Consider the following 11,069-nt stretch of genomic DNA (forward strand, 5'->3'; position numbering starts at 1 on the left):
AATGTACAAGGACACTTTTTAATAGAGATGAGATCAAAGAACAGTATCTCTCGACAAGGGGAACGGTCTTGTTCATTCTGGCTTTGGAGTTTGCAAATGCTTGTAAATTGGAATAAAAATGTGAATGTGAGTGATCCCCAGAGGAGGCAGAGCCTGTGATTTTGTCTTAGAGCTGGCAGCCAGGCAGTTTTATTGTATTTTCAGCTCTTTTCATAGACCATGAGGGTTTTTTTTTTCCATTTGTTCTAACTTGCAGAAGGTTTGCAGGCAACTGGGAGGCCTTCAAGTTCTCTTAGTGGGTCAGGTAATAGGAAGGCACTTGAAATTTGACTCACTCATTATGAATACTTGAAAAGCCCTTAAAACAAACGAGGTCAGTGCACACAGCAGGAGAAATACAAAAGCATTAGCTGTAGCTAGTACCCTGGTTTGGGTTGAACAACGTCATTTTGAAGCTTTTACAGTGGACTCTGGTTCAGCGTGTCCCTCAAGGGAAAACTTGCCATTTCTAACGTCAGATTTTGTATAGGGTTATTTTAATTATGGCTGGCTTAAAAAGAAAACTATGGAGGTGTGGGGCTTTGCTCAGTTTTCAGCACCATGCATGTGAACGGGGTGTGAGGCTATGGTAATGATCTGCCCAGCACCCAGCCCTGAGCCCACCGCAGCATCACCCCAGCCTTCAGGGGGGCTCGGGTGTGCCGTGCAAGCTGCTCCCAGGTGGATTGGAAAAGAGCAATCCCCCCCCAGGAGCTGCATTTCCTTGCGCTCCGCCAGTCTGTGCCTTGGCTGCTGCAAATGTGTCCCAGCCCTGTACCCCATACCCCGAGCCTCGCGGGGCTGGCGAGGCTGGGCTTCCCCTCTGGAGGGGGGGTTGGCCTGGGGTGGGTGAATCCAAAGACGGTGGGGAGGAAGGCAAAGTGAGCAGGGAAAAATTCAGGCAAGGCTGTGGGATATGGACACAAGTGTGGCTCCTTGGAGAGAGGGGGAAGCCCTTGCCTGGGATTTTAAGACTGTCTCGGGGGGGAGCGTTGCCAGGAAGAGCCATTGCTCAGCTCAGGCAGGACCCACCACAGCAAGAGGGTGGGAAAGATGTTACGGAAACAGGGGAAGTTTCTGTCCCACGAAACCATGTCTGGTCAGGTCTGAGCATCTGCAGGGATGGAGACTGCAGGGCAACCCCTCAGGGCAGCCGGCCCCACGTGTGGTCACCCTTAAAGTCCTTTTTCTTATGTTTAACTAGAATTTCCTGGTTTTCAATGGGAGCCCATTGCCTCATGTCCTGTCCCTGGCCAGCGCTGAGAGGAGTCTGGCTCCCTCATCTCTACCCCCCCCATCAGACATCAGACCCCCCTGAGCCCTCTCCTCTCCAGGCTGAACAGACCCAGCTCTCCCAGCCCTTCCTCACATCTCAGGCGCTCCAGGATCTCTACCCCCCCATCAGACATCAGACCCCCCCTGAGCCCTCTCTTCTCCAGGCTGAACAGACCCAGCTCTCCCAGCCCTTCCTCACATCTCAGGTGCTCCAGACCCTCAGGTGTCTTTGTGGCCTTTGCTGGACTCACTCCAGTCCATCCATGTCTCTCCTGTCCTGCGGAGCCCAGCCCTGGACCCAGCGCTCCAGATGTGTCTCCCCAGGACTGAGCAGAGGTGCAGGATGAAGACAAGCAGCGTCGCTTGTGCTCCCCTCACCCACCATGCCAGTCCTCTTCGAGGAAGGCTCTCAGGCTGCTCAGGCATGATTTCTCTTTTGTAAATCCACGCTGCCTGCTCACATCGCCTCCTGGTCCTCCTGCGTGTGCTGGAAGCTGGTTTCCAGGAGGGTTTGCTCCATCACCTGCCCACGGGTGGAGGTGAGGCTGTCCAGCCTGTGGGTTACCTAAAACTGCATGAACATATGCGTCCATATAAGTATAAGGAAAGGACTGGAGAAATTTCACAGATATGAAAACTAAGAGAAATGTCACCGGAGGTAGAAGCTCGGGGAAAGTGGCCTTGGGGCTGCTCACTGGGGCTGGACACTGGGCTCTGCCAATGGGGTGCCTGTTACCCAAAATGCTGAGTCCTGTGTGCTTGCGGGCTTGTCCCCCTGTGTTCCCACTGCTGGCACAACCTGACCTGACCCCAAATCCCCAGCAAAACCCTCACCATGCATCCCCATTGCCACCTCCAGGGTGGTCCTTGAGCATCCCGCAGTGAGGGCAGACCTGGCTGTGTCGGGCAGCAGTGAGGCTGGTGGGACAACTCACACCTTTCCTCCCCCCAGACTATGCCACTCGCGCGCAGCAGCTGCAGCCCAGGCCATGGTGGGGTCCGGCGAGGCTTTGGTGCTCCACATCCTGCTCTGCTGCCTGTGCGGAGGTAAGTGGCAGCACGGCTCGGCATGGCGTGGCACGGCCACCACAGCATCACCCTCGCTAACCACAGGAGCAAATGCCCTGGCCCTGCCAGAGACTCGGAGTGGAAGTAGGAAAATTATGGGGCTACAGCTATGGATTTTGCGGGGATCACTTCATTAGCGTTGCAGGGGGCTCCCATGCCCCGCGGCACCCTCTCCTCCCTGTTTGCATCCTTGGACCGGGGCCATATCCAGCTGCATTGAAGCATGCTGGCATTTCAGCGGCTGTGACAAGCAGTGTGATCCTGCCTCCGCACACACAAAGCCAGAGCGCAGCTGCACCCTTTCCAGGAAGGCCAGATCGAGCCTGATACCGGCTGTGAGCCAGGTTTGCCGGGGCTGGTGCAGAGCTCTCATCTGATAGCAAAGGGCGGCACACCTCTGCACGGGGGCTGCAGCCCTAATCTCAGGGGATCAGAGCTCTCAAGACTATGGGTTATTTCCCTGCAGTCATTTAACCATTAGAGCAAAACCCAAAATTGGTGAAACTAGCTGTTTCCGATCTGAGGGGATGAGTCACTGGGTGCCGGGTCGCTGCTGAAGGCAGTCTGGTTTATCCCTGTCCCAGGGGGAGCGAGGGGGCCAGGGGGAGCACCAGCAGCCCCCCACCGCAGGGTCCTGCCATGCTGCTGCCTGCATCCCAGCAAAGCAGCTGCCTGTGAGGAGCAGTGCAGCCCACAGGCATCATCTCCTCCCATGGGACATCCACTCGGAGCCGCCCTGACTCGGTGGGTGTTGGCACAGGTGTTGCAAACATCAGATGCTCAGGGCACGTCTGGATCGAGCCCGCGCCGGTGGTGCGGATGGGCTCCAACATCTCCATCAACTGCCTCTCCACCCTCGGCTGCTCCTGGGCCAAGTTCCTCATCCTCCTCAACTACAGCCTCACTGAGGGTCCCCTGCGCCCCCTCAACAGTAGCGCCGTCCAGCTCCAGCTGCGCGATTTCTGGATGCCTTTTGGGACCGTCACCTGCTTAGCCCAGTGCCCCAACAGCGAACAGCGCCAGCTGGTGTGCGGCACCCACATCCTGGCCGGCTGTGAGTACCCCCCCACAGCTATGGGGTTTCGATGATTTTTAAGCTGCCAGCACCAAGGATGTCGGGCGGGGGGAGTTGCAGCAGCCTGGGCTTTGCACTGCTGGGGGGGTGCCCATGCATTCTGCCTGACCTTGCCTCCGCAGACCCTCCGGACCCCCCCAAAAACCTGACCTGCACCATCCGCGAGCACTCAGGGTGCCTGGTGTGCACGTGGGACGCGGGGCGGCCGACCCACCTGAGCACCCATTACACCCTCCACCTGCGCAGGTAAGGAAGGCCCCACGGGATGGGGGGCTGCGGGGCAGGCAATGCGACGAGCTGGATGGGGCTGGGAGGGAGCGTGGTAACTGGCAGAGCCAGTGCAGGGCGTGCGGTCGGGGCACGGTGGCCACAAACCCAGGTGACACCAGGGCTGCTCTGCTGCTGGTGGCTGGGAGCGGGTGCCGTGGCCTAGTTACGCTTTCTAAAGCTCATGTCTTCCTGGTCTCCTGCTTGCAAACTGCACGTTAAACTGCAGATTTAATTCTGCAGGATGGACCTTATGCGCTCAGTGCTATTAGTGGCCCAGCAAACATTGCATCATGTTGCAACGCATTACAGCCATGCATTTTTTGCAGATGCATTGACTCTCTCTAAGCTAAAGGGTGTGCAGAGGGTGCAGCCAGTGGTGTGCACCTAATGCTGCCCATACCCCGAAACTGAAACTCTAGCAGGGTACAAAAGCTTCAACCTGAAGCAGGCGTGCTGGCTGCTGTGCAGCGTGCCACAGCCCTTCCTACCCAGCCTGGGATGCTTTCTGCCACATCTGAGACCGAAGCCCCTGTGACACAAGACTGGCAGGCTTTCAAAGTTAGTCTGACTCAATTATTAAAGTAAACGCGTTAAATCCCATCATACGAAGGCTTTGTGAAAAAAAGTGATTAACCGCCTGCCTAAATTTGCTAGGGTTCAAACTTTGAACCATGCAGCCACAAAGAACTGAGCAAGTTCCCTTCCTACAGTGAAAATGCAAATGCCGTACAGAAATGTCAAGAACCAAAGGCAATTACTTTCCAGTTTGCTTTAGGGTGACAAACTTCAGTTTTGGAGATGATTGTGCCCCAGTTGCGAGCCGTGACCTCTTGAGAGCCGGGGTCACCTTTCCAGCGGGTGCGTGATGCCGGGATGGGCTCTGACCGGGGCTGCCTTCTGCTTCCCAGCATGGGGACGGTGGCAGTGGAGGATGCTGAGGAGGAGGATGTCTTCCCTGCGGGCTTGCCGGTGCCACTGAGCGCGCTGCACAGCGGGAGCCACTACTTGGCGTGGGTGCAGGCCAGCAATGCACTGGGCGTTGCTCGCTCAGCCCCACGGCGCCTCGACCTGCAGGAGCTCGGTACGCCTGTCTGTCTATCTGTCCATCCACGAGCTGCACCATGTGCTGGGGCCGTGCAATGCCATACGCACCACCCCAAGATGTCGCTTTAGGGACATGCACGAGCGGTGTGGCTGACGTGTGCGAGGGCAGCCCCCCCGTGGCGTGCCAGCCCCCCGACCCATGCTTTCCCGGCTCTCCCCACAGTGGTGCCCGCTCTGCCCCTAGTTGCTGGTGCCGAGACAACGGAGACATCGCCTCCCACCACCACCATCCACTGGAGGAGGCAGACACTGCTGGAGAATGTGCGCTGTGAGGAGCGACACAAAGCCACGGGTGCCCCGGCATGGCATGTGAGATGGCCTGGAACCCCTCAAAACCTCCCCCCATGAAGACCCATGGGAGGGGGGGCCCTGTGCGAGCTGCCCCCTGTTAGGAGATGTGCCAGTCCTGGTCCTGCTAGAGACCCCTAAGCACCCACGGGCAATGGGAGCATTTGGGGTCATTCAAAACCCACCCCTTTGCTTCGGCACCAGTGGAGGGCACACACACCCAGCTATGGGCAGCCTCCCACTTTTGGTGGGGTAGGACAGCTGATGCCCTCTGAGAGGGCAGACAGACTTTCGGGCAGGGTTATCTCTGCTTTTTAAGCAAAAGGGCAAAATTCAAAATATTTCCAAATGTTATCTAGCTCTGCAAGGACAAGGCAAAACAGCCTCTAGGGATGCTCAGCACACGCACGCTTCATCAGTCGCCCCCGCACACTCGCAGACACAGCTACCCCTGGGGCAGCTCCTCCCGGGTCCCTTTCGGAAACCTCCCCAGGCACTGGCAGGGGCTGAGGCTGGATCCCAGCGCCCACCGGAGCCCCCAAAATTGCCATGGTGCCAGAAGCCCAGTGCGGCAGCAGGCCGGGGTCTCTCACTGCAACCCCCTAGCTTGCCCGGTGCATTAGCAGAGGGGGACTGTGTGTGCACTGCATCTCGCAACAGCATCAGTCTCAAAAACACATGCTGGAGCACCATGGGAGGGGCGATGGGGACCTCCTTGGCAGGCAGTCCCCCGGTACAGGATGTGCCCCGGGGGTTAGCCAGCCCTGTGCGCTCAGGGAGGACTGCGACCGTCCCCATCTGTGCAGACGAGGAAGGCAACGACTGCGGCATGCTCCCACTCTGCATGGGGGGCTGGCGGCGGCGGGGGGTCGGCTGGGTCCCGCTCCCCCCAGCACCCTGCTTCCCTTGCAGGTGGAGGCGTGGGATGGTGCGGCGCAGCACGGGCCCCACTTGCGGCACGACCTGCAGAGTAACACCCAGTACGTGTTTCAGGTCAGGTGCCGGCTCAGCCCCGTCGACAGCCCCTGGAGCACCTGGAGCACCCCCTTTCTCTACACCACCCCGGAGGCAGGTAAGCTCAGCCTCAGCACTGCTCTCACGCTGTTTTCCCAAGCAGCCCATTGGCTCCTTGAGATGCTCTGTGGAGACCTGGCCCAAGCTCCGACTGCTGGGCAGCTCAAATTAGCCAGCAACATGCGTGTGCGTGGCGTGCACATGGCATGTGTCCTGCATGTCCCCGTGCTGCCAGAGACCACTCTTGGCAGACATCAGGTATGATGCTGTGGTCCGGGAGGCACCGCTGCTGTCCCCACACCGCAGCCGAGGGCTGAGCACTGTCATGAGCTGGCAGCTCCTGTCGTGCCTTCCAAGCGCTCCCAGCCCCGTGGCACATTGCAGGTGATGGCTATTTTGGCAGACTCCTGAGGCTGCTGCAGCACGGTGAGAGCTGGAGAGAAACCAGGGGGGGCTTTGCGGATACATGGTTTTCCAAACAGAAATAGGGATGGGACGTGCTTATCCGTCTTTGGTAGCTGGCTTGCTTGCTCCCCACCAGCCACAAATACCTGTCGTCTCAGGTCAGCTTTCCCCCTTTGCATCCCAGTTACTAACACTGGGATGAGCTTAGGCACAGCCAGCCCAGTTATCTCGGCCAGCAGTGGGCTGAGACGCCTGAGGAGCAATGCCCTCGCTTACGTTCTGGTCACAGCAAGGAAGCCGGGGACGCGCTTGTCCTAAAAAGCAGCACTCACTGTTGTTTGCAGTCTGGGCCATTTCCTCTCTGCGGCAGCAGAGCCATGCAGCAGTGAGCCTGCCGCCAGGCTTCGGCGCTGCCGCTGGCTACGTGGGGACCAGCCCACTGCCCCGCACGGAGCCGCCGGCCAAGCGGGGCTTTCTGCAAAGGCTGTGCATGGGTGGGAGCCACGTGCATGGGTGCAAGCCCCGGTTGGTTCCCCTTTGGGAGCTCATGCCATGTCCCGCGCTTCCTCCTGCAGCCCCCGCCGTGGCGCCCGATGTCTGGCGGCGCCTGGGCCCCGTGTTCCCGAACGGCAGCCACGAGGTGACGGTCTTGATCAAGGTAAGGTCTTTTTTTGGCAGCTCCTGTGAAATTTTCGCGTGCTCTGCTCCTCCCCGAGGACAGCACCTGCCAAGAGGCAGTGGAAAGCGATGCCCTTCCTAAAGAGCCCTTTGACCGAAGCGATGTGGGGAAGATGAGACCTCAACGTGTCCTTGGGGCAAAAATCTCTCCATCCTTGCAAAGTCCGTCCGCGTGACACCCAGCCAAGGGGACATCTGTCCTGCACTGGGGCTGCTTAGTGTCAGACCCTGCACCCATCCCCATGGGGCTGTCTGTCTCGCCATTCGCAGCCCCTGCCGCCCCGGGATGCCCGCGGGAGGATCCTGGGCTACACCGTGGCCACCGAGAGCCCCGGGGGAGTTCTCCTCCTCTGCAACACCTCCAGCACGGTGTGCAGCGTCCTGGTGCCCCCCGGAGCCCGCACCCTCCATGTCACCGCTCACAACTCCAGGGGGTCTTCCAGCCCTGCCAGCATCACCCTCAGCCAGGGCACCAGCAGCCAGGAAGGTAGGATCTCGCACACACCAACTGCAGCCTTAACAGAGATTGGATTTTATCAGGATTGCAGGAGAAAAATGCTAGCTTGTGCTAAAGCAAGGAAAAAGCTCTGGCGGAGCCCTGCCCACTCCACTGAGGGAACACAACATCCTCCAGACAAGGCCAGCATCCCCCGGAGATGGAGATGCTCTGCAGCCACATATCACAGCCCTTGGACTTTGAAGGCTGCAGCAACAAGTTTAAAAATAAGTTTGTCCTGCCTGGTTGGCTTGGCACAGGGGTGCTCCTCTGCTCTTTGCTCCCAAAAATAGCTCCTGCTGCCTCTGCCAGGGAGACAGTCCCAGCTGTGACCCAGGGTGAAGAGAAAGGGAGGGAAAGTCCTTTCTGGGCCACCTTAGGTTCCCCGCGCCACAGGTTGAGGTTTTCCCCACAACCACACTTTCCTATTTTTGAAAAATGTCTCTTCTAATGAGCAACGGGAGGGGAAAGTCCCATTCAAATTGAGGACAAATATATGACTAAAAAGAAACTAAAGAGAAATAAGGTGGAAAAAATTCTCTAATCTCTCATACTTATCAGAATCATGTGCCTTTCTTGTAAGAAATGACAGGTAAAGCATTTCAGACAAGACATGACAAAGCTGAAGATGTGCTTTTGCAATACGTGTGTGTAAGTATAGAGATATAAAAATAAATAGTTATATTTTTTAATATATAGAAATATAAATATATTTATTTTATGTATATAAAAACACCACATTCTAGAATTTCTTGTTGCCTCTTCAGTCCTTAAACACTTTCAGGAAAGCTACATTTTGCCTGGGCTTAACTGACCCTTCCAAGTCTCCTGCTCTTCGAAGATGAGGTTGGGGTGACAGCCCCCTTACCATCTCTTTCCACAGAGTTCCCGGCACCGGTGGCCATAGAGGTCAAGCCCGAGAACCAGAGCAGGGTCTCAGTGGCCTGGCAGCCCCCCCACCGCAGCAGGAGGTCCCCGCTCTGGTTCATAGTGGAATGGGTTTCCACCACCCACTATAGCCAGGAGGAGCAGTATTTTTGGAAGAAAGTCCCATACCATGAAACACACACGTACATCCAAGGTAAGATATTCCAGGAGTCCTTTTGCTATTTGGTGCAGTTTTGCACTTGTTTTTGGAGAGTGGGACCATGGAGAACCCTTAGGGAGCAAGAAGGAATGAAGTAATAGGAGACATGAAGGCAGTCAGTGGGATTTGGTCCCCCAGGTGAAGGTCACAGGGAAAGAAGGGACAGGGAAAGAGAATGAAGCGACAAGTGAGCTGGCAGGCAGGGAAGCCACGCTAGACCCATGGAGGCCTGCCCAAGCACAGGAGATGCACGTGTGTATTTAAAGGATGCAGAGAGAGAAGGCACAACACTTGATGCACCAAGACTGTTGCCTTAGCACCTCTCCTCCCCCCTGTGCCCAGACAGACAAGCCTGTGGATCCTTACCGACGCAGCTTGAGCCCAGCAGCATGAACATCTCAGGACCTGTCCCACTCCATGCCTGCTTCCCACATTAATTCTGGTGTTTATTGGGTTTTGGGTACTTCCTAGCCAGTTACTTGATGAGGCTTTTGCTCTTCAACATGTGTTTTTGGGAACAGCTCGTGCAGTGGCTTTCCCCAGGGGAGGGAAGGCGTGCAGCGGGCTCAGAGCTGGGAACCCCCCCACACCTCCATCTACTTTCACCACTCAGTAACAAGCCCTTGAGCAAGCCTAGAGCTTTCATGGCAGCTTACAATACATTTTAAAGGCAAATCTTGCTTCCTTCTAGTGGAGGCAGCAGCAGGAGGTGGCATCGATGTGTCAGTGTACGCAGTCTACCCCAACGGAGTCAGCAAACGAAGCTCCGGCCAAGGTAAGCCCAGCTGGGTGGAAAAGTTGCTGCTTGCTGCAATGGAGCTGCAGAGCTCAGCTTGCTGTTTCATTCTTGATGTTCCCACAATCCACCAGTTTTGTAGAATTACTTAGTTTTAGAAACGAGATGTAAAACCCTCCCATTGACTAGAGAAAAGCAGGGCTCTAGATGGAAACCTCTTGGCTGCAGGACATGAAAAATAGAGATTTTTATCAATGTATCTGTATGAAAGCCTTCTCTAGCTGATCTTTGCTCCTGTTCACAAATCTCTAATGCACGAGAACCACATCTTACTCCACAAGATACACCAATGGAGTCATTCTCCCTTTTTGTGGTAGAAAACTGAGGTTGCTGCTTTGCACATTTGACAATAAAATGTCATAGAAAACCCAAAACACAGAAAACAACTTTTACAGGGACCAACTGGCCAAGTTGCAGCCTGACCTTTCTTACCTGGAGTGAGAAGCAGGCAGGCTTCAGTTCTGGAAACTGTTTTAGATAAGAGCATGGGCCAATTTACAAAGGAAAGTAAGGACTGTCTGTGCATCATCTCCAGCACTGCGCACGTTGGCTTTGGTTGTCCTCAAGCACTGGGCATATCGAGCTCCCTGAGCTGTTCCATCCTACTGCTGGCCCTCAGTGAGATGAGCCAGGATAAGCCACACACAGCCCAACATCTGAGCACTGAGGACACCTCCCAGTGCCACCATAGCTGTGCCACAGACAAAACCTCTGTATTTATGGATGCTGCACACAGTGCCCAGCGGTGGCTAGGCAGGTCCATAGAGACAAGGGAGGGCTGAGGTCAAGTCATGAAGCCAGTCTGTGGGCCAGAGCTGAGACACCCAAAACTCCTCCCACATAGCTCATAGCCCAGGGCTGAGCTTAAATAGCCCCCTGGGCAGGGGGTGTGGGTGGAGGTCCCAGGTGAGGCTGGTCAGGGCCATTAAGACCTGTTAGTGCCCTCGGTGCCCTGACAGAGCCGACTGGAGCTGCAGGCAACAGTAACACCTGAGGATGTCATCAGTTCACCGTCCCATGCTGTGATGCAATTTTAGATGCATTATTTGAAGCTGCTGAGACACTTTCCCTATGACAAATCAGCTCTGTGTTTTTGGATGGCACCTCTCATGGCTTTGAGAAGGGCAGTTATTCCGTTTTTTCCCAAGAAATGGAAACAAATATTCCTGACTGGTTCATCCCAGGCTGTTCATGGCTGTTAGCCCTGGCTATTAGCTGTTATCCTCACAGACACACTGAGAGCCTTCGGCTCTGGTCAGGTCGTGGTTTGGGCACCTCCAGCTCTGGCGACATGAATTTCATAGAATCATAGAATCATAGAATCATTGAGGTTGGAAAAGACCTCTAAGATCATCGAGTCCAACCGTCAACCCAACACCACCACCCACTAAACCATGTCCCTAAGTGCCTCATCTACTCGTCTTTTAAATACCTCCAGGGATGGGGATTCCACCACTTCCCTGGGCAGCCTGTT

The 11,069-nt window shown here is 55.9% G+C and overlaps 1 protein-coding gene across 1 annotated transcript in view; it reads left to right on the top strand.

The window, feature by feature from the left end:
• The first annotated feature begins 600 nt into the window (after positions 1–600).
• The window catches only part of IL23R (interleukin 23 receptor), a 17,447-nt gene continuing 6,978 nt past the window's right edge, over positions 601–11,069 (top strand). Inside the window, exons 1-11 of the mRNA XM_019471910.1 lie at positions 601–617; positions 2,267–2,361; positions 3,143–3,436; positions 3,580–3,703; positions 4,636–4,808; positions 4,995–5,140; positions 6,032–6,191; positions 7,114–7,196; positions 7,487–7,703; positions 8,596–8,793; positions 9,491–9,574. Coding sequence (XP_019327455.1) covers positions 601–617; positions 2,267–2,361; positions 3,143–3,436; positions 3,580–3,703; positions 4,636–4,808; positions 4,995–5,140; positions 6,032–6,191; positions 7,114–7,196; positions 7,487–7,703; positions 8,596–8,793; positions 9,491–9,574 — 1,591 coding nt within the window. The remainder of the gene's footprint in view (positions 618–2,266; positions 2,362–3,142; positions 3,437–3,579; positions 3,704–4,635; positions 4,809–4,994; positions 5,141–6,031; positions 6,192–7,113; positions 7,197–7,486; positions 7,704–8,595; positions 8,794–9,490; positions 9,575–11,069) is intronic.

This window comes from Aptenodytes forsteri, unplaced genomic scaffold (genome assembly GCF_000699145.1).
Source record: "Aptenodytes forsteri isolate BGI_AS27 unplaced genomic scaffold, ASM69914v1 Scaffold290, whole genome shotgun sequence".
Taxonomy (NCBI): Eukaryota; Metazoa; Chordata; class Aves; order Sphenisciformes; family Spheniscidae; genus Aptenodytes; species Aptenodytes forsteri.